This window comes from Canis lupus, chromosome 22 (genome assembly GCF_003254725.2).
Source record: "Canis lupus dingo isolate Sandy chromosome 22, ASM325472v2, whole genome shotgun sequence".
NCBI lineage: Eukaryota > Metazoa > Chordata > Mammalia > Carnivora > Canidae > Canis > Canis lupus.
The window spans coordinates 27,102,016-27,124,742 of NC_064264.1; the positions used below are offsets into that span (position 1 = coordinate 27,102,016).

At 33.9% G+C, this 22,727-nt stretch overlaps 1 protein-coding gene across 10 annotated transcripts in view; it reads left to right on the forward strand.

The window, feature by feature from the left end:
- Positions 1 to 22,727, forward strand: part of PIBF1 (progesterone immunomodulatory binding factor 1) — a 190,376-nt gene that overhangs the window by 92,538 nt on the left and 75,111 nt on the right. For all 10 annotated transcript variants that reach the window (XR_007404878.1, XR_003133931.3, XR_004808297.2 and 7 more), the window contains 2 exons: positions 12,486 to 12,651; positions 19,433 to 19,583. Coding sequence is in view for 7 of the 10 variants with exons in the window: in XM_025441073.3 (XP_025296858.1) it covers positions 12,486 to 12,651; positions 19,433 to 19,583 (317 nt within the window). In the remaining 3 variants the exon portion in view is untranslated. The remainder of the gene's footprint in view (positions 1 to 12,485; positions 12,652 to 19,432; positions 19,584 to 22,727) is intronic.

Here is a 22,727-nt window from a genome sequence, read left to right on the forward strand (position 1 = left end):
TTGGCATGTTTGTGATCTTCAAAATGCGATTGATTTAGATATCTTTTTAAAATAATCTTTAAACCTGTTTCCAGTGTAGTTGGGAAGCTGTATCCTAGAAATATTTATTTAATCTATTTTAAATGTCTTTATTTTTATGTTTATATATTCCTTCAAATGAACAATATCAGCATTCAAAATTTGCACTGATTATGGTTTTTGCAAGCCAATTTGTCTTCCCTAAATAGTGTTTTGTATTTCAGGGAGAGAATACTCAGGGAGAGAGATTTTGTAAGAACTCAAAAAAGTAATACCTTTTTTGTTTTAAGGATAATTTTGAAGGAAAGGCCTTCTCTTCTTTTCATTCCCAGCTGTATCAGTAAGCTACAGAGCCAAAGCAAAGGGAAATAACCTGTCTTGGCTTCCTTCTCTGACAACCATCACACCCTTAATGACCTTCCACCCTCCTTGAACTTCTGGCCTAAAGCACAGGTTTTCCTCTGCCCACATAGAGCCTTTGTGTGTTTTATTCTTTTTGCGGAGAGCCCTTACCAGTTTTCATCTTTGTCCACCTTTCAGTCGTGTTCTTTGTCTCTAGCCTCTTTCTCCTTCAATTATCTCAGATTGTCCTCATTTACCTGCCAATGGCATGTTGCTGAACATTGTGGATGTGTTTTTGGCACAAGCTTTTGTTTAACTTTTTAAAAATATTTCTTTCTCTCTTGGATACAGTATGTTAAAGTGTAAGAGCCCAGAAATTTGAGGCAATCTTGAATACAGATTCCAGCAATGCTACTTCCTTAGGCAGATTAACTTTCCTGTGTCTCAGTTATCTCTAAAAAGAGCATAGTACTAAATTCTTTGGTAGAGTTTTGGAGATGATTAAATGAAAATATATATATATATATATATATATATATATATATATGGAAAACAAATACAAACCTAAGACACCAGAATGTTGGGCAGCCCCGGTGGCGCAGAGGTTTAGTGCCGCCTGCAGCTTGGGGTGTGATCCTGGAGACCCGGGATCGAGTCCTGCATCGGGCTTCCTGCATGGGGCCTGCTTCTCCCTCTGCCTGTGTCTCTGCCTCTCTCTCGCTCTCTCTGAATGAATAAATAAATAAATCTTAAAAAAAAAAAAGACACCAGAATGTTAGGCTTTTCTCCTTTGTGTTGGTCTCTTTGATGTTTCTCTTCATGTATACCTTTAGGGTTCATCTCTGAATATTGATTACAAGCCTCTCACAATCACTTCTTTGGATCTTGGTTCCAAAAGCAAGTGAGAAAAAAAAAAATAATAAAGCAAGTGAGAGAAAAAGAAGAGGAGGCAGGGCAATAATAAGAGCACTGACTTTCAACCAGCCTAGAGAAGAGGAGCAAGACTTTCTGGGATGGGGAAACAAGGAAAATATAAGAAGACTGAGGGCTAAGAAAATATTTAAGAAGAAAAGGCATTTCTTCAAAATAATAATCAGAGATTCTTAAAATGTTTATTTTTTCCTTCAATTAATATTTATTGAGTTTCTTTGATTATATTGGGTACTTTATTATTTCATGTTTACTCTGACCTGTTTGTATATAGCCATAAACAGATTGTTAAATAAATACCTAGGTACACAGACATTTTGTGGAATCTTGTAAGCTTTCTCATTTGATGAATAGCTGTAGAAAATAAAAATCTGATTATAATATGATGTGTTAACTGTAACCTGGCATAACACTGTATTTTATATCTACTTGTTTGAAAATCCCAAGCTAGTGGTTTACAGAAAAACTAGTTAAGTGGTTATTTAGTAACTTAGAGTGGGGAAGTACACCTATCAAAGTGATTTAGTTCTTCTCATTATTGTCTTATGTTTTTCTTCTTCGTTTCTGTTTTATTTTTATGCCCTAGTGATTGACTTCATTACATTCTTGTGGGTAGGCTACTGAATTGCTTTTACATTCCTAAAATTGTGTGTACTTTTTGCAATTACTTTAACTCATTACAGAACTTAGGTGTTTCACATTGTCATATCACACTAACTTTGCTTCCTCTTTTGCATTTCTGTATTTAAAATATTTAGGATGTTGTCATGTCTCCTTCTACACCTTAGTCATTAACCAAAGTGTACATTTTTAGAAACTTTAATCTTTCTTAGCTCAGCTGTACCTATCCTATAATCATTTTGGTTTCTTTTTCCTCACTCCCTGTAATTTGTTTTCATCTTACGCTGACACCTAACCCTGGAAGTAATCATCATGTTAATTCACTGGTTTTGTCATACTTCAGAAAAAAGACTACCCCTCATCAAATTAATTTGTGATACTTTAGTGTTTTTTACCCTGGCTTGAACCTATTTAGTAATTTAAATTTTATAACATCTAAAAATGGTTAATAGGACTCCATTCTTTAATGCAGTAAATATTCATTAAAAGCTTATACACTAGATCCTAAGAATCCAAAGATGCATTAAGCAACATTCTAGCACTCAAGGAACTTCTTTTTTTTTTTAATTGTACAAGGCACTGTGTCAGCATTTTCCATATATTTGCTCTTTGAATCACTCAGAACTCAACATTCCCAAGTCTGTCCTCAGGGATTTTGATTCAGTAGGTCTGAGGTGGGGCTATGCATGACACCTAGAATATTCTTAGAAGTTCCACAAGGGGTTCTGATGGTTATCCTTGGTTGGGCTAGATAAAATTAAGCTTAGGGGTCATCCTCGCCCTTAGAAAAGAAAAAATTCCTGCCAGCTCTGTTACCAAACTATCTGGGTTTGAAGTCCTAGGACTCTGGTCCATAGATCCCTATTCAGGAGTTTCTTTAAAGTCCTCATGGAATTCTATAGCCCATTCTTAGTACAGTTCTGTGTTAAGATTTATAGCATTTGCCTGCTCATAGGAAGTTGGTCTGAATAAACATTTTTTATATCCCTTTTTGCCTTATTCAGTACTTTGTGTGTTAACCATAATAAGTTGATTTCTTTTCTTTGAGCTATGTATTTTGGAAAAATAAGACAAAACTATGATTAGCTTCTATCCCGCTACTGTTCATACTTGACATTACTCCATAAAAGCATCCTCTAAAAGTACTTATTCTTGTGAGTTTTTTTTCTAAGAGCAGTTTTTAGGTTCAAAGCAAAATCAAGAGGAAAATAGATCTTATGACTATTTTAGATTCAGTTTTATATATTTTGATTTTTTAAAATGTATCCTAACACTCTGCAGTATATGCTAAAGGCAGCAGGAAATAGTTTTGAGTGTTGTAAAGCACTGATATAATAAATACTCTTGGTTCAGAGGATGATTCAAGCTGAATTTTAAGTGTCACGTTGCCACATAAGGGAAAATAGCTGCCCATTCAAACACTATTATAAAATATTTCACTCTAATTTTATCTTATGTATGCTTTGATTTATTTTAAGGCTACATTCCTCTCATTTATTTCACTTAAGTACTTTTATCCTCACATACCTGCAGCACCTATTTTTTGCCTTTATAAGATGGCCAAACATTACTGCATATTATTTATTAATGACATTACATATTTTATTTGATCATGATATGATAGATGCATTGAATTACTCTAAATGGATGCTTGAAATTCTTATAAATCCATGGTGCAGTTGTTAAACATACTCAGCGTTTTTAACCCAGCAAAAAAAGATTTCTCACATTCATTTAAGAATTAGTCTGTAAGCCAAAAATGACAGATGTAGTCTTACAGCTGAGAAGTGAACTTGTTGAAGAAATTGAAATGGCAGAAACATTTGGAGAAATACCCCAGTACCTTTAAATTCTTTTCTCTTGTCCTGTAGTAACCATTGTTGCAACATTGATGGCTATTTTTATAACTTTTCTCTATCTGGTTTCTCTTTGGCTTAGAGAATTTCACAACTGAAAGGAAAAGATCAGAGTTACCAGAACTCTGATTCTTTGTAATTTTATATTCATATTTTTTAACTTCAGTAATTGTTCTCCTGATTTTCATTAAAAACAGTTTTCATTCAGTATCAAGATACATATTTTAAAATTTAGTAATATCAAGATGATAAAAACAGAGAAAACATTTGGCAGAACAACAAATAAAATCTCTTAAAAAGCAATTTCTATTTTAATATTTAAATAACATTTTCTATTTTAATATCAATGAAAAGAAAGCAATTTCAGATGTGTACTCTAACATATATTAAGTTTTCTGGGATTTGTTATTTCTTTTCTTTTCTCTTTCTTTCTTTCTTTCTTTCTTTCTTTTTTTTTTTTTCTGAAGTTTGATTTGCCCACATATGGTATAACACCCAGTGCTCATCCCATCAAGTGCCCTCCTCAGTGTGGAGTTTGTTATTTCTTTGGGAGTTTTTTGTTTTGTTTTGATTTTGTGTATTTCAGAGGTTTTGGGGGGGTGGGGTTTTTTGCTTTTGTTTTGTTTTTGCTTTTTTGAAGTACCAATTAGGAATTATAGATTGAGTGTGGTACAACAACAGTGCTTATTATTCTTGGAATCAGAAGTCTTTCAAATGTTTCAGAATTTTAAAGAACTAACCAACCAAGATTTATTCTACTAGACATTGATGATATATACTTCATCCCTTGCTTGGCTAATAATACTTTATTGTGAGAAGTAAGATATATTTGAGCCAGAATTATTTGTATCAAAGGTAATGTTTCATTTTTTAATTTGCCTGTATCAAAAACTTTTGAGTTGCATGTAGTAAAATTATTTTTTAGTCAAATCACGTAACACAAAAACAACTAACTTTTTTCTCTAGCTTTCCTTTTCCCAGATATCTTTAGCTATAGTGAAACCATTTTTTTTTTTAGGATTTACACTTTTTCTTTTCTTTTTCTTTTTATATAAATGTAAATATCCTTATGTGATTTTAGATATATCTGTAATACATATCTATATGTATACGTAAGTAAATGAGTCAAGTTTATATTTTTAAAAGAAACACATCAGAATATATGGATCCAAATGAGAATACCCTGCACTAAAGTAGACATGTTTGGGGCTCTTATACTTCTCTCTACTGTACTGGTTTTAGTTAATAGGACTGCTTTACAAGCATAGTCCTTGGAGCAGCCATCAACTGGAAAGGCCTTATTCCTTCAAAGATGTATTTTGGTTCAGAAATTCAGACGTTATTCAGAATAAAACCCATCGCATTGTGTGGGTGAATAAACTGTGTGCTACTATTTGGTGTAAAAAATTAGGTTAAGAAATTGGGGAGAGATGAAATGTCTAACAATAGAGAAATACTTAATGGAAAATTATGGGGCCAATAATAATGCTTATGAAAGGGGTTTAATAGTATAAAAGCTTTTTAAGTTTTATCAGCAAGGGGCTGCCTGGGTGGCTCTATGGTTTAGCGCCACCTTCCGCTCAGGGTGTGATCCAGGAGACCTGGGATGGAGTTCCACACCAGGCTCCCTGCGTGGAACCTACCTCTCCCTCTGCCTGTGTCTCTGCCCTGCTTCTCCCTCTGCCTCTCTCTCTCTCTTTCTCTCTCTCTCTCTCTCTATCTCTCCCTCTCACTCTTCCTGTTGTCTCTCATGAATAAAATAATAAAATCTTTAAAAAAGAATCAGCAAAAACAAGGATATCAAATTCTATGTGAAGGTGTGATTTACATATATAAAGAGCATAGTAAACATATAATATCAAAGATTGGTGAGGATGTAGATAAACCATATTTCATATACTTCTGGTAATATTTTAAATTTATATTGCTATTTGGGAGGAAAATTGGGCAGAATCTATTAAAACTTAAAATCTTTTGACACAATTCCAATTCATGATATCACTCTTAGAGAAACATTCACTTGTGCATAGGAGGCATTATTTGGATGATCTTGAAAATACTAGATTTAATTTTTAAAAATTAGAAAGAATTGAATATTCATCAGCTTAGAATTAAATAAATGGAGTGATATTAATTAAATAATTTTGTCTGCATTGTGATCTCCTGTGTAGCAAATGAAAGTAATGAGGTACTGACAGGGAAAGATCTGAAAACATACTCTTAAGTGAAAAAAGGAATTTACAGGGTATTTGTGACACAATGCCATTTTTTTTAAAGTAAGAGGAAATGGATATATCCTTCTGTGTATAATACATGTACGTTGTTTAAAAAAATCTAGAAAAATACACAGAAAATTGATAATGATATTTATCTCTAAAAGGAGAAATGGATTTGAGAGTGGTAATGAAAAAATCTTTATTCTTTATCTGTAATATTTGAAGCTTTTGCCCTAAGAATGGATTTGATAAATTTCTTACAGAATTGAAAATAAATTTGAAAATGTTTACTTGTGCAGAGAAGATAAGAAATATATATAGATATAAACAGCAGTTATCATTATGAGCTTATGAATGATATTTGTCTTTTATTATATAATCAGTATAAACATTTAAAAGACTTTTTTAAAAAGACACCAACTGTAAATGGTGAAAGGACATTTCTTATGTGACTTTTTAATTACCTCAGTATAAAAATGAATCAAAATATTTTTTAATTTATTTATTTTTAAGGATTTATTTATTTATTTATTTGAGAGAGAGAGAGAGAGAAAACGCAGGAGTGGGAGGAGTGGCAGAGAAAGAGAATCTTTAAGCAGACTCCTCACTGAGCACAGAACCTGATATGTAACGATCCATCTCAGGACCCATGAGATTATGATCTGAACCAAAACCAAGAGTCAGACACTTAACCAACAGAGCCACCCAGACACCCCTCAAAACTATTTTCTAAACAATAACAGAATTATTTGTTCAAATAAGTATCTTTTTCCCAGTCCTATGAAATACTTGCACTCATCCTGTTAACCAGCTGAGCCACCCAGGCACCCCTCAGTGATGCTGTTTGTGGTTCATTGGTATCTAATAATTAATACCTAACACAGGTGTGCAGTAAGTATTTTTAAATGAATTTGATGTTAATGAATGAAATATTTTGGTTAATGGAAAGTTAGCCCTATATAAAATAGCAATTTTAAAAGAATAAATTTAAAATATACTTTTGTAAAAAAGTATTGTGTCTTCCTGTGCCTCACTTTTAGTATGCTTTAAATATGTACTTGGTAGAAATCTAGTTAATGTACTGTTATATATATGTATGTGTGTGTGTATATATACACACACACAGATATATACTGTTGGAACCAGAGGAAAAAAAAACTTTAGACATAATTAAAAACTCAAGGATTTTGTATCTTTAACCTAAGACAATTAGCTTTTTCTCAGTCATAGGAGCAAAAAATCCAAAAAAAAAAAAAAAAAAAAAAAAAACAGGTTTTTTCCTCAATTCTTAGTTGGAGTAAGTGAATCTTATGGTTTGGTTATTTATTCAGTAATTTATTCAGAGGCATTTTGGACATGTTATACAGTTTAGAAATACATGTGGTACAGGTCTAGAAACACAACCAAAATTCTTTGTAAAAAGAATGAGTCTTATCCCCTGGGAATTAGAAATAGCAGGCACAAAGATTATTCAAGGCGTGGATTAGTTATTAGCTCAACCAAAATGAATAATTTGAAAAGGATCATCAAATCAGAGAGGCCCTATTAAAAGAATAAAGAGGAAGGGGCCCCTGGATAGCACAGTGGGTTGAGCGACTAACTCTTGGTTTCGGCTTGGGTCATGATCTTGGGGTCATGGAATTGGCCCCCTGCATTCAGCTCTGAGCTCAGCAAGGAGTCTGCTGTGGTGTGTTTCTCTCTCTCTCTCTCTCTCTCTCTCTCTCTCTCTCTGTCTCTCTCAAGTGAACAGATAAATCTTTCCAAAAAAAAGGACAAAGAAAAGTCTGAGACAGCAAAATAGAATGGGATTGGGGGATTGGTAGCCCACCTATGTAAGATGGATTCTCCGTTGACTAGAGATATCAGCCCCTGTCAACTCCAATTTCTCACAGCAAAATCCACCAAAGGCTTCCTATCTGGAGACTCCAGTGCATCTCTGTTTCAAAGTGTTCCCTTTACGTGCAAGTTTATCAGCAGCCTCTGCCCCATTTACTTTTAAATTTTATAATGAGATATCCTCCTCACACAAAGGATAGTGGTCCAGCCATGACTATCTACTCCTTTGTATTTTTCTGAGTCCCACAGTATTTTCTCTGTGTTGACCCAGAATACCTTTGAATCCTTTCTCTTTCTCTCAGTTAATCTACCTAGTGCCTGACTACTAAAAATCCTTCCCTAAACCCTTGCCAGACACTGAAAATCCTGTTACTTTGCTTAGCTTCTTTTGCCAATCTTCCTTGTGCAGATTTTACTTCCTATATTCTGTCTACACACAGTTGTCCTCTGGCACACAGAAAATGCCTTGCCTCAACTGCTGCACTGCCTTCCTTCCAGATTGGACAAGCTCTTAAAACTTCTTAATGGAAGGACTGCTTCCTGGTCCTGATGATTACAGGAACTTCACCACTGAATATAATCTATTTTGGGTATTTTACCTTAGGATGGCTATCTACCAAATGAGAATAGATAACTGGGTTCAGTTATCTAAATATCCAGTTTTAACATTGAGGTAGCCATGAACATTTTGTGTACAAAATTCAAAGATCAGTTGTTTCTTGGGGGCATAAAAAAACTGACATTAAATAAAAGATTATATAGGTCCTTCACCTTTTTATCCAACAATAAACTTGTTGATAGAGTTGGAAATAAACCATATGCATTTCTTGGCTTAATAATCAGAGTGTAATGAGCAAAACTTTCATCATAGTGTATATGTAAAGACTACTCCTATAAATACGGTTATAAAATCTTGTTGTTATTGGGGCACCTGGGTGGCATAGTCGGTTAAGCGTCCAACTCTTGGTTTCAGTGAAGGTCGTGACCTCAGGATCTTGAGTGGCTTCCATCTCCATGCTCAGTACGGAGTCTGCTTGAGCTTCTCTCAACCTCTCCCTCGGCCCGTCGACTCATGCTCTCTCTAAAATAAGTAAATATTATTTTTTAAAAACCTGTTGTTATTTAGTGTTTTATACAGTGCTTTTATTCAAATGAGTTCTACCATTTCTGAGAATTGAATAGCATGTTGATGTTGATCTTTCTCCTACAGTTGTTTCTCAGCATTGCAGAACATACCATGCTACTTGGAATTACTTCACCATAGCCTGCAAACATTTCTTATGGGTCAGCATGTCTGTAGCTCCCTTTTTTACAGATGTTTTTTGCCTTTTAACTTCTCTCCTTCTATCTCTTTATAGGAAATTTGACCTCTCAGGGTTACTGTGCTGAATCAGATTGTCAAACATAAAGTTGTTAACATGTGAATAATAATGACTTCATTCAAATAAGATATCCGTTCACCTTATGAGGATAAGATGAGAAATCAGAGTCAATAAAGTAAAATGTGACAGGTTATATCACCAAAACAAGCAAGCAGGAATTACCTGAGATTGCAGTGCTCACTCTTTTCATCACCTGATCCTCATGCTGGAACTGCTTTTGCGGCTCTGTTTCTTCAGCATCGTCACAGCTCACTTTAACAAATTCAGAATTTTTACATAGGCATCTAAACTGGAGGCAAATTATTTCATTGTATAAACAACACAGGAATAAATTAGTACTTTAGAATTATCATTTGACTTGCAGAAGTGTCAATTTATTAAACTTAGTGTTCTCAAATTTCTAGGAGATACCTATTGTTATTTAACTTCTCAATAAAGGATAAGAGTAATAGTGTTAAAAGTGACTTTCTAATGCTGTGTAGTGAATAAGAACAGGTGGAGCAAAAAGCTGAGCCTGTAATTTCCTATTTAGAGTTGGCATTGATTACCCACAATGTCTTGAATCCATAAAAAAGCAAACTTTGCAGTTTAATCTTTTCAAAGCAATTTTAAAGATCAATATCACATTCTAAATGACTTACCTAGAATTTATTTTGGTAATGCAGTGTCGTGTGTTCCCTAGTTAGCATACAAAATAGATATTGATTTCACACGTTTTATACACTTATGTTTATAAAACAATCTACCCCGAGGACATTTTCATGTCAGTAAAATGTTGGATTAACAAATGTTTGAGTAAAAGAACTTTTTTTTGCCACTTCACACCCATGAGAATAGCTGTAATAAAAGAAAATAGACAATAGTAAGTGTTGATAAAAATGTGGAGAAATTGGCCCCCTCCTAACTGCTGGTGGGACTGTAAAATAGTCCAGCCATATTGGAAAGCAATTTGAGAGTTCCTCAGAGGTTAAAAATAGAGTGAGGGATCCCTGGGTGGCGCAGCGGTTTAGCGCCTGCCTTTGGCCCAGGGCGCGATCCTGGAGACCCAGGATCGAATCCCACGTCGGGCTCCCGGTGCATGGAGCCTGCTTCTCCCTCTGCCTATGTCTCTGCCTCTCTCTCTCTGTGTGACTATCATAAATAAATAAAAATTAAAAAAAAAAATAGAGTGACCATTTGACCCAGCAACTCTTTTCCTAGATATATAACCAAGAGAAAAATATGTTTACACAAAAACTTCTACACAGATGTTCATAGCAACATTATTCATAATAGCAAAAAGGTAGAAACAGCCTATATGTCCATCAGCTGATGAATGGATAAACAAAATGCGGTATATCCGTGCAATGAAATACCATTCAGCCAAAAAAAGGAATGGAGTACTTATTCATGGTACAACCTGGATGAACCTTGAAAACATCAAAGTCATATTATATTATTTTATTTGTATGAAATGTCCAGAGTAAGCAAATCCATGGAGCAAGAAAGTAAAGTAGTGGTTGCCAGGGCCTGGGGGGAGAGGGAAATGGGGAGTGCTTGCTAAGTGGATATGAGTTTCTTATTTGGGATGATAGAAACATTTTGTAATTAGATAATGGTGATGCACAACTTTGTGAATATATAAAAACTATAAAAACTGAGTTGCCTACTTCTAAGGATTAATTTTATGGTGTATATATTATGTCTCAAAAAATAGCAGTGTTTGCTTACCTATATAAAAATATTTTTAAGATAAAAATGTAAAAATTTTATGTGTGTATGTGTGTGTGTATAATTACTGGCAGGACTTTCCAAAATGTTAAACACATAAGCTGGTATTCACCTGAAAGCCTTGCTATATATTAAATCATGTGTACCAATATACATTGAACTTCCACCAATCTGAATGTCAGATGTTTTTTCAAAGACAAAAGAATGCCAGAAGTGAAGTAGCCAAGAGCAAATATCTCATGCATATCTTTGCTGATTATTCTTTGAATGTTCTTTTATTATCACCTCATGAAATGACCTTTAAAAGCTTATCTGATCTCAGAATTATCAGTTCAGAATATCATGTAGTACTAGAAAGACCAATTACTATAGAGTCAAATATGGCTGGATTTGAGACCCAACCTATTATTTCCTAGCAGCTTCTTCCGGTTAAATTCTCTGACATCTCTGAGCCTTAGGTTTCTCATTGCAAAATCCCTAGTAGGGTTGTTGTGAGGATTACATGAGATACCCTGAATAAAATAGACTGTGTTCTCTGCTTCCCTGCTGTACATATACTCTGTTTCTTATCTCTACACTTTCCACCCCAGTCTTCCTTATATACTCCCCACTACACAAACTCAGATCTATACAAACCAAATTATGTCTCCTTCTTCTATTCCTATTGAACCAAGGGATTACCCTATTGAAGTACTTGCCATATTGAATTTTCATGTTTATTTGCCTATCTTCCCCAGAAAACTAACTTGTTGGGAGGGGAGCCATTTTGTCTACATTATATATACATTTACCTAGCATAGGGACTAGCTGAATAAACATTTGAATAAATGAATTTTAATAACATATCTAGCATTTTATTGGGTTCATAATAGCTCTCTAAAACAGTATAATGTGTCCTGTGTTTTCCTCTCTAGAACATAATCGTCCTGAAGCATTTTCAAATTTATAATATGTGGTGATTTATATATGGAAAGGGTTTTATTACTAGTTAGACCTATGGTATGAAGAAAATGTTCCTTATCTGTATTATAAAAGACTATTTGTTATATATTTATCTCTGTAATGTGTGCATTATGTTTTCTTGTAATATCCAAATATATATATTTACTAACTTAAAATTTATTTTACAAAAGTCCTAAGAATTTGCAGTCCAATGCGCATATTTCCTGCCATCCTCTGACGTTACTTAGAAAGTAGCAGGCTTAGAATCAGTTTTGCTGTAGATTTAAGAAGGCCTTTGAAATGTATAGAAATTAAATCATTTTAAGCAATATAACTGAAACTTGCTCTTATTATTTTTTATTTTAAATGTCTTACAAAATAATAATAATAGGCAATATTTGGGGATGGAAGGAATAAAAAAAAGGAAGCAGTAGAGGTAGTTTAATTGGTATGTTTTGTTCTCCACACTTAGCATATTTCCATACGTATGCCTATTATTTACAAAAGCTTTGCTGTATAAGTTATTAACTACATAATAATATGGGGGTATAGAAAAAAGTAGAAGTCATGTTTATGTTTATATAAATCATTGAGATTTCTGTAAAGTCTCATAACCATTCTGTTTCTTTCAGGTACAGAGAACTGCAACTTAGTACAGAAAGCAAAGTAATGGAATATCTCCATCAAAGTAAATTAAAATCTTTTGAAACTGAGCGTGTTCAACTTATACAAGAGGAAACTGCAAGAAATCTCACACAGTGTCAATTGGAATGTGAAAAATATCAGAAAAAATTAGAGGTACGTATACAAACTTTTCTTTTAAAATTAGCATAAGAAGGGTGTCTGGGTGGCTCAGTTGGCTAAACATCCAAATCTTGGTTTCGGCTCAGCTCCTGATCTCAGGGTAGTGAGATCAAGCCCCATGTTGGTCTCTACACTCAGTGTGGAGTCTGCTTAAGATTCTTTCTCCCTCTCTGTCCCCCTTTGCTCCTCCCTCCACCCATGTGCTCTCCCCCTCTCTCTCTAGAATAAGTAAAATCTTAAAAAAAAAAAAAAAAAAAATAGCATAACATGGGGCCCTGGCTGGCTCAGCCAGTAAAACATGCAACTCTTGATCTCGGGGTCATGAGTTGGAGTCCCACTTTGGGCATAGATTTTAATTTTAAAAAATAATAAATAAAATAATAAAATTAGCATAGCATGTAAGCTCTATAAGTATAGGGTGAATATCATATTGAGCTTTATTTTACCTGTAGGACCTAGCACTGTCTTGTACTTGTACATGAGAGCATGCATACACACACACACACACACACACACACACACACGATACGTGTATTTCAGAAAGATGTGTAACAAAAAGGACTGGAATTGTTAGAAAATGAAAAAAAAATCTCATTCTCAGTAGCAATCAAAAATATATAATTACTTGGAATATTTTTAATAGGAATAATGCAGAGCCTATGTTAAGAAAAGCATACCACTTCACTAATTTATAAGAAACACCATCTTTCTGGAAGGTAATATTCAGTATTACATATTTTCTTATTTTTATCAAGTAATATATGTTTATTTTTAATCAAATACTAACATGCTTGTTTTTAACTGAACAAAGTAATTCTGTAGTATAACTGGGAAAAAAAACAAAGAATAATTTTTAGGATCTCCTTATTTGTTTTAGAGAGAGTGAGAGAGATAGCATGTGCATGTGAATGGTGGGAGGGACAGGGGGTGAATATTAAGCAAACTCCCCACTGAGCTCAATCTCTCAACAATGAAATCATGACCTGAGCTAAAACCACTAGTTAGATACTCAATTGACTGAGCCACCCAGGTTCCCCAAGAATAAAAAAAATTTTGAAGAAAATTGTTAAAAAGAAATAATGAAAAGAAATGTGTATCACATTTTAAAATTCATTGAGGCAAGAACAATTAAAACACACTGAAGAAACATCCATAAGTCGTATCAGGTACAAGCTCATGACCCATAATTACATAAATTTAAGAATGTATTCATTGTAAAGGTTATATTACAAATCAGGGGGAAAGGTGGATTAGACAACAAATAGTGCTGTGATAATCATTTGAGTATTTAGAGAAAACAGTTTACATACTTCACACTGCATATCAAAATAAAACTCAAATGGATCCTAGATAAATGTAAATACAGAACTATAAAACTATTAAAAGTAAATACAGATGAAATTTTATATCAGTTTGGGGATTAATTCTGTTGATGTGTTGATTAAAAGCAGGGGAAGGGCACTGGGGTGGCTCAATCAGTTAAGCATCTGCCTTCGGCTCAGGTCATGGTCCCAGGGTTCTGGGATTGAGCCCCACATTGGGCTCCCTGCTCAGCGGGCTCCGTCCTCTGCCTTTCTCCCTGCTTGTGCTCTCTCTCTCTGTCAAATAAATAAATAAACTCTTTAAAAAAAATAAAAATTAAAAAAATAGGGGAAGAAATATAAGAAAAATAAAACGTTTAATGTTTCTATTAAAGGGCAAAATGAAGACTGAAAAATATTTGTGTTATGTAGGAGAAAGGGCTTGTGTCTTTACTTTTGAAAGATCTCTTATCAAAACGATATACCTTCCTCTTCTAGAAAATAGATGGAAAGAAGGAATGTACTGGTTTTAAGGAAAGATATGCAAATTGCTAAAAAATAGATGAAAACATGCATTCTCCCTAATAATTACAGAATTGTGAATTTAAACTCTTTTCTAGCTTTACGTAGATCTGTTTATTGTTTTCAGACTACTGGCAAGAGTACCAGTAAGAGGAAATCTCATGCAGTTAGAAAATGGAACATACATCTCTTCTGAGGACAATATGGTGACCTATGTTAAAGTCCTTAAAAAAATTGATCCAGTAATTTTAAAGGAATATTATCTGAGGAAATAATAAGAGATGTTTGTAAGAGTTTGTATTAATGGAATATATCACAGCCTTATTTATTATAGTAAAAATTAGAATTTGTTTAAGTAGTAGATAAACAATTTTCAGTTAGTATGTTATAAACCGTATTTTTTGTGGGACACCTGGGTGGCTCAGTGGTTGAGTGTCTGCTTTCAGCTCAGGGCATGATCCCAGGGACCTGGAATTGAGTCCCATGTCCGGCTCCCCATGGGGAGCCTGCTTCTCCTTCTCCCTCTGCCTGTGTGTCTCTGCCTCTCTTTCTGTGTCTCTCATGAATAAATAAATAAAATATTTTTTTAAATAAAATAAAACTATATTTTTGCTATAAACATGAATTCTATGGTTACATGTAATCATGTTCCTGAATATTTTAGATTTGTGGGAAATAATTTTAAAAATCGAATGAAAGTATAATAATGTCATTAGCATGATTAATTAGCTAATAAGTTTTCATTACAATACTCTCTCAGAGATTACGTTTCTGCAAAGCATTCTGATAAATAAAACTAAGATTAACAAGATAAAGATTCTCACAGAAAAATAAAGCCTTAGAGAAAAATATTAAAATGATATTAAATACATATATAAAGAAACAGAAACAAAAATTGTAGATAGTGTCTACTTCTAAAGCAAACTGGTGTTGAGCATTTAAAATTTTTTCAAATACCTTCTTCAGGAACCTACTACAGTCATAATCTGCAACGGCAGGTTCTCCCACACATTTTCAGTCAGACTGTATTTGATCAGCTCTAATTTGAAATTCATCTTTTCAAGGTATATTTTCCATAGTTTAAATTTCATAATTCCTAGCAAAATGCCTTTCTCTTTTTTTTCCCCCAGATTGGATGACTGTGCTTAAGAATGTGTCTTGAGGCAAGTGGAAAGGGGATGGGGGTATATATAGGAAGACAGGGAAACCATTTCCCTCTTACTCTGTACTTCTGTTTGTTTAAACATTTCACTAAATAATACTTTACAACACATGGTACTGATGTTTTTTGAACCATTCTATTATTTTTAGCTGGTTGCAATCCATATTGATTTCATTACCTCTTAAAGGTTACAACTTGCAGTATGAAAACCACTCTCCCATAGAGAGTGAGTGGTTAGTGAATTCAGTTGACTAGCAATTATTGTGTTTTTTTGTGTAAAGGTAATGGAGAAACATTTTGGCAAAAAATATTATGATTCTAAAAACTGATTGATAAAAGTGAGGCTTTAAGGAAATTTCTTTACATTTCCTCCTCTGTTAAACTGGGAGCCTTGAGAAGACAGGAACTATTCATTTATCATTATGTTGCCAATACCTAACACAATGCTTTGCTCATGGTGGATGCTCAGTAAATAATGAATGAATGAATGGTTTGGTGAATGTTACTATAGTAATATTATTGTTCGAATCCATTTTTCTGAAATCCTGGAAGGTATTTCTAAGAATTCTTATTTACAGTGAATTTAGAGAGAAATCTGTGAAAGATAAAGATTGTTGTATTTATGTACTTTTCTGTGGCTTTTACCCAATATTTTCATTGATTTATAATTTGGAGATAATATATTTTACTTCTTTTTTTTAAGATTTTATTCATTTATTCATGAGAGACAGAGAGAGAGAGAGAGAGGCAGAGACACAGGCAGAGGGAGAAACAGGCTCCATGCAGGGAGCCCAACGTGCGACTCAACCCCAGATCTCCGGAATCAGGCTCCGGGCCGAAGGCAACCCTAAACCGCTGAGCCACCTGGGCTGCATATTTTACTTTAATTGCAAAGGCTCCCAAAATACAGACTTTATATTTTTATCTCTTTTTTAAAGCAATTATTGACCCAAAGTTTTTTTATCATTTTTTTTTCTTTATTTAAGATTTTATTTGTTCATGAGAGAGACACAGGCAGAGAGAGAAGCAGGCTCCTCGCAAGGAGCCCAATATGGGACTCGATCCGAGGACCAGGATCACAGCCTGAGCCAAAGGCAGATGCTCAACCGCTGAGCGATTCAGGCATCCCGTGTTATCATTTATTTTATATGTAATTACATATATCATCTTATGTAATTTTGTATCATCATTCTATTATTTAAAGGAAGGAAATATCCACTGTGAAAGCTTAATATCTAATGGATTTCTAAAAGCAGCTGATCTATTTTATGCACTCATGTTCGAACTCAAATATTTGTATGTTGGTTTGTCATAAAGAATCTTTAATATAATAGCCTTCCATTGGTCCAGTAATCAAGTTCTTCTTTGGCTTTTCAGAAACACTAATAAATTTATAGCAACCAGTCAGACAAATCCAAAGTAAAAGGGAATTCTTCACCATGGAGTACAGAGGTATTAGGCAATCTCTCTTCTGTGTTACAAAATGGAGTACAGAGGTTTCTGGCAATCTCTCTTCTGTGTTACAAAAATAGGAATTTTAAATTATATTTCTCAATTTAATACTATTTTTTAAATCTCTTATTAAAATAATACTTTTTGGGATGCCTGGGTGGCTCAGCTGTTGAGCATCTGCGTTTGGTTCGGGCCTGATCCCAGATTCCCGGGATCAAGTCCTGCATCAGGCTCCTTGCATGGAGCCCCGCTTCTCTTCCCTCTGCCTGTTTCTCTGCCTCTCTCCCTCTCTGTGTGTCTCATGAAAAAATAAATAATCTTAAAAAATAAAATAAAATAATACTTTTTGAAATATCTCATCTTCAACATTTTGATTGTTCATATCTTTAGATGTCCATATCTGCAGGTTTTCATTGTGGTATTTTCATTGAGGGAAGTGGAGTACAGACGAAAAGTATCAACTGTGTTGTGAGAGTAGTCATTTAACACTGTTCTTACTGATCCTCTTTTGACCATGGAATTAGTGTGATCAGCCACCAAAGTCTTAATGAATTACATCTCAATATAGTAAATTCTATGAAAGCTCTAGATTATTTCACTGACTAGCGATTTAGTATAATGAATTAATAAGTCTCTAAAAAATATATTCCCAGCTGGCAAGAATAAAGAAGAAATAGTACTAAAAGATGAATTTTCTTTTTCTGATCTAATCAGGGACACTAAAATCATCATCATCATATAATCATCATCATCATAATCATCATTATTCCCATGTTATTCTTTCTTCATCTTCCAAAGAAAAAAATTTGGGAAGTGGAGGATAATGCTTAATTTATTTTGGCAGGAAGTTTTGATGGAAATAATTGAAGGAAAATAAGATAGAATAGGTTAAGGAAAATTAAATTGTAATTTTTGTTTGTAAAAACTGTAAATAGATCTGCATCTTCTCCTTTTTCCACATCAGAGAAAGCATACAATCACATTTGTTAAGGTGAACTTTATGTCATGAGAGAAAATAAATTGTGTTAAAAATTGTTTCATTATATGGGGTCCTGGGTGGCTCAGTCAGTTAATCGTTTGCCTTTGGTTTAAGTCATGATCCCAGGGTCCTGGGATCGAGCCCCACATGGGGCTCCCTGCTCAGTGGGGAGTCTCTCTCTCCCTCTGCCACTCCCCCTGCTTCTGCTCTCTCTCTCTCTATTTCAAATAAATAAATAATCTTTTTTTAAAAATTGTTTCATTATATAGAATTCAGAGTAATTAGCCAATGGATCTCTATTTCTACGAGCCATTTAATACAATGTTCTCATAATTCTTAAATTTGTAATAGTATTTTTCAAACTTACTGTGTTTCAGGCACTCTACTAAGCACCATGAATTTATCATCTTATGTAATCCAACAATGTTTTGAGTTAGTCCTAGAAAGAATAATTGCCTAAGATCCACAACGAATAAGTGTCAAAACCAGCAATGAAACCCAAATCTTTCTGGCTGTAAACCCATATTGTTAACCATAATACTCTATTGCTTCTAAGGAAATACTACATTGCTTACGCTGTATTGAGAAGCAACTGTAATACCACTCCATAATTTAGTCTGTACTAGTTAGCAAACTTTCTAGATAATTGGAATTTTATTTTAGCTTTGAAACATTTCCTTTGTCACTAGAAATAGTCTCTCTTTTTTTAGTGATTCCTTCAATGAATCACCGTTGAAGAATGTAGGATTTTTTTGTTCTTATACAAAATAACTCCAATTTCCATAGCTCTTATAATTTTTTAAATCCTTCCTTTCTATAGAAAGGCATTTTCTGATACTGCCCCAAGTGGTACTTCATATTTATCATTTTGATTTGTTGCTTTGAATTTATGATTGTTCAAGAAACCAGAACTCTCATTAAAACCACGGTAAGCATAGATGAAATAAGCTCTGATGGAAAACTGAGTATATTATTTTTATGCACAGTTTTGTAAGCCTGCAAGCCTTTCTCCAATAGCTACAATTGCCAAATAAATGACCCTCTGGTAAGTATGACATTCTTGCATTTCTTAGTTCTAACAAGCAAATGCTAATCTTATTTCTATAACTCTTAAGTTTTAATTTTGTTGTTTATTCAGTTCAAATAATAAAGTGCTTCATAGTTTTCAGTTGCAAACAACTGAATTATTTACCTTAGAAATAGATGTGTCTTACCTCCTCTCATCTCATTTGAGCTACTTTCTCCTCATATTTAAAGGAAAGGAGGAAAAAATCTAAAAGTATTTTTGTGTCACATATTTGTCTTAACTACTAACCTTTTTTAATTCTGCCTTGGCAATTTTTTTTCTTCCACTGTTAGGTTTTAACTAAAGAATTTTATAGTCTCCAAGCCTCTTCTGAAAAACGCATTACTGAACTTCAATCACGGAACTCTGAGCATCAGGCAAGGCTAGACATTTATGAGAGATTGGAAAAAGAGCTTGATGAAATAATAATGCAAACTGCAGAAAGTAAGTCACCCACTACCTCACACACACAGCTCTTACTGGCAGTACAGGGAACCTGGTATTGCTTCTAAAACTGCTTTGGTATATTTCGTATATTTTAAAAATTAATCTTAATTTCAGTAGTTGGCATTTAAAAAATAGGTTAACTGTGAGAGATTTTATTTTTCCATTTATTCAGTTCCATTGTTGAACAATTGAAAGTTTACATGTGCAAGAATCCAAAGCTGTGGATTTCATATGATAATTCTTGTTGATAAGAGTTCCTAATGTAGACCACTGGAAGAAACAAACATATCAAAGATAATTAAAGTAGCCAGATATGTGCTACTATCAATAAATAGGCATTTCTCAGTGGAAATACAGAAGAGTCATAAGTTAATTCCAACCTTGGAGGTGAGGAATATAACACCTAAGAGAGGAGGTGACACTTTGAATGAGTCTTGCAAAACAGAAATTTATTGAGTATGCTGGTTATAATCCTGGACCTTTAATTTCTACTTCTTCTATTTCCTTTTATTGTGCTGTCTTCCTGTGTTATCCTTGGTGTTAAGGGAATATTTTAAATCAGCCTTTCACCATTGACTGAGATGTTTGCTGCAGCACATTATTTTTGTTCAAAAGTTGGAAATATCAGGGGCATTCTTTATAAAGTAGGTTTAAAGTTCAATCGAAGCTGAGGTTAAATTCAAATCTATTTGGGACACATTTTCTTGTAAAGGCTGTGTAATATTTGTAGGCCAATTGAAGGAACACTTTTATTTCATTCCTATCACTTTTTTCCACTTCTGGGGTCAATATCTGATAACTTCAACAGTTTCCAAATTTGTCTTCAGTGTCTTCACTGGAGTCAGAGGAATCTTTATAAAACTCAGATTTGATTATACCATACACCTGCTTTAATGCCTGTCAATCTTCTTAAAACAGTATAAAGTCAGATTCTGTAGCATGACTTTTTAAATTGGACTCTCCTTTATCTTTCATGCCTTACCGTTCCCTATCATATCATCTTATTTTGAATGTTCCATACTCCTTCTTCATACCTTTGCATATGTCCCTCTGTCTAAACAAATTAGGAGTAGAACAGAGCTTCCTAAATCTGATAAATGGTATCTACAAAGAACCTACAGCTAACATCATACCTAATGATGAAGTAGAAATGCTTTCCCTTTAAGGGAGAGTACAAGGCAAGGATTTCTATTTTTATAAGTTATATTAAACATTATAATAAGTTTAAAATATGTTTTATGCTCCATTTATATGGAAATTAAAGGGCCTGTTAAGGCCCACTTTTAAAAATACCAGTACACACCTACCAGAATGGCTGAAATTAGACTGGTTATAGCAATGTTAGTGAGAATATAGAACAATTGCAGTTTGTTATAAAGCCAAACAACCTATCCAATAATCCAACAATCCTATTCCTATGTATTTTGCCCAAGAAAAAAGAAAGCATATACACACAAAAAGACTTTTACTAGGATATTCTTAGGAGCTGTATTTATAATAGTTGAAAACTGGCAGTAGCCCAGGTGACTATCACAGGAAAATGACTAAATAAACCATAATACATTTTATACTATAGAATACCACTCTTTAATAAAAAGAAAAAAACCTAATGGTTCTTCAACAACATGGAAAATCTGAAAAACTTTGTGCTTAGTCTAAGAAGCCTGATATAACTAAATTTATATAAAATTCTATATAAAGAGGAAAAACTAATCTGCAGTGACAAACTGCAGAACAGTGGTTGCCGGTAAAGATGATTGTCACCAAAAATTAACTGGGAAAAGAGATGTTAGGGAACTTTCTAGGGTGTTGGAATGTTCTGTATCTTTACAGGCTTTGTGTTACATGTGTGTGTATATTTCTCAGAACTCATTGAAGGTAGACTTAAGATTTCTACCTCTTACAATATGTAAATTTATTTTTTTTTTAGGAAGAACTAAATATTCAACTATAGTTGATAATTTACATGTTGAATTCAGCTGGTGAAGTATTTGACTCTTGATCTCAGCTCAGATCTTGATATCAGAGTTGTTAGTTCACACTGGGCATGGAGCCTACTTGAAAGGAAGGGAGGGAGGGAGGGGTATTGCCCAGAAGCTAAATAAGTTCCAATATAAAAAGAAAACCAGATTTCTAGTTGTCAGATTCTGGAACCTTCTGTTACATCTCATCCTACTTGTTACCACTACAAGGCATTTGTCACATTTCTTGAGATGCTTCTTGAGAATCACCTGCCTCTGATTGTTTCTTCTCCATCACTTTTGTTGTCTCTTCTAGCTAACTGTACCTAATTGTTCACCAGGGGTTTTTCCCCTCAACTATTCTGCAGTTTGTACTTACTTTCTCTCTGGATAATATTATCCCTTTCCACAATTTCATTTACTCTCCATAGGCTAATGATTCTATAGATCTGTAAAGGAGTTCCTACAGGCATTAAAAGTATAACATTTCTTACATTTTTTTCTTCTGTCTGTGAAACTTACCAATTTTCTTGTATTCTTGACCTGTTAGTAAGGTTAAAGTCTAATTACCATCAGATTTCGTCAACCTTGGTTTCTCCCTTATTCTGTCTACTGCCTTATCTCACCTCCACACCTATTCAGTTGTCTGGAATCTAACTTCTTTTGTTCATCTTCCCTTGCTCTTAGGGACCATGTCTCAAATGGATTATTACTATAACTTGTGAGGAGTTCTCTGTGCTAATATAGGCCATCTTTTTCCCCATTAATAGAAATTATTTTTCTACAATATCAGCATCAACAACAAAGATCTTTTGGTCATGTCACCTTCCTATTAATTTTTAATTAAATAAACTTCTTAGCCTAGCAAATAATACTTTAAGTTGCATTCTTAATTGGAACTGAGCCTACCTTCTACCATTGTTCTCTAAGCTAACTCCAGCCATGTATCTCACAATTACTAAAACTTCACACCTCTGTGCCCTTCCTTACACATGCACAGGCCCTCCTGTGCCTTCTCTGTGAATGTTAGTCTCCCCACACATTCTCCCACTAATGCTCCAAGCTTAAGAAAAATGGTGGCACTCAGACATAATTGCTCAGTGCTCTATACTTCTAAGTCACATTCATATCTCTTTAGTGTCATTTACCATGTACATTGTTTCTGTAATTAAATCACCAC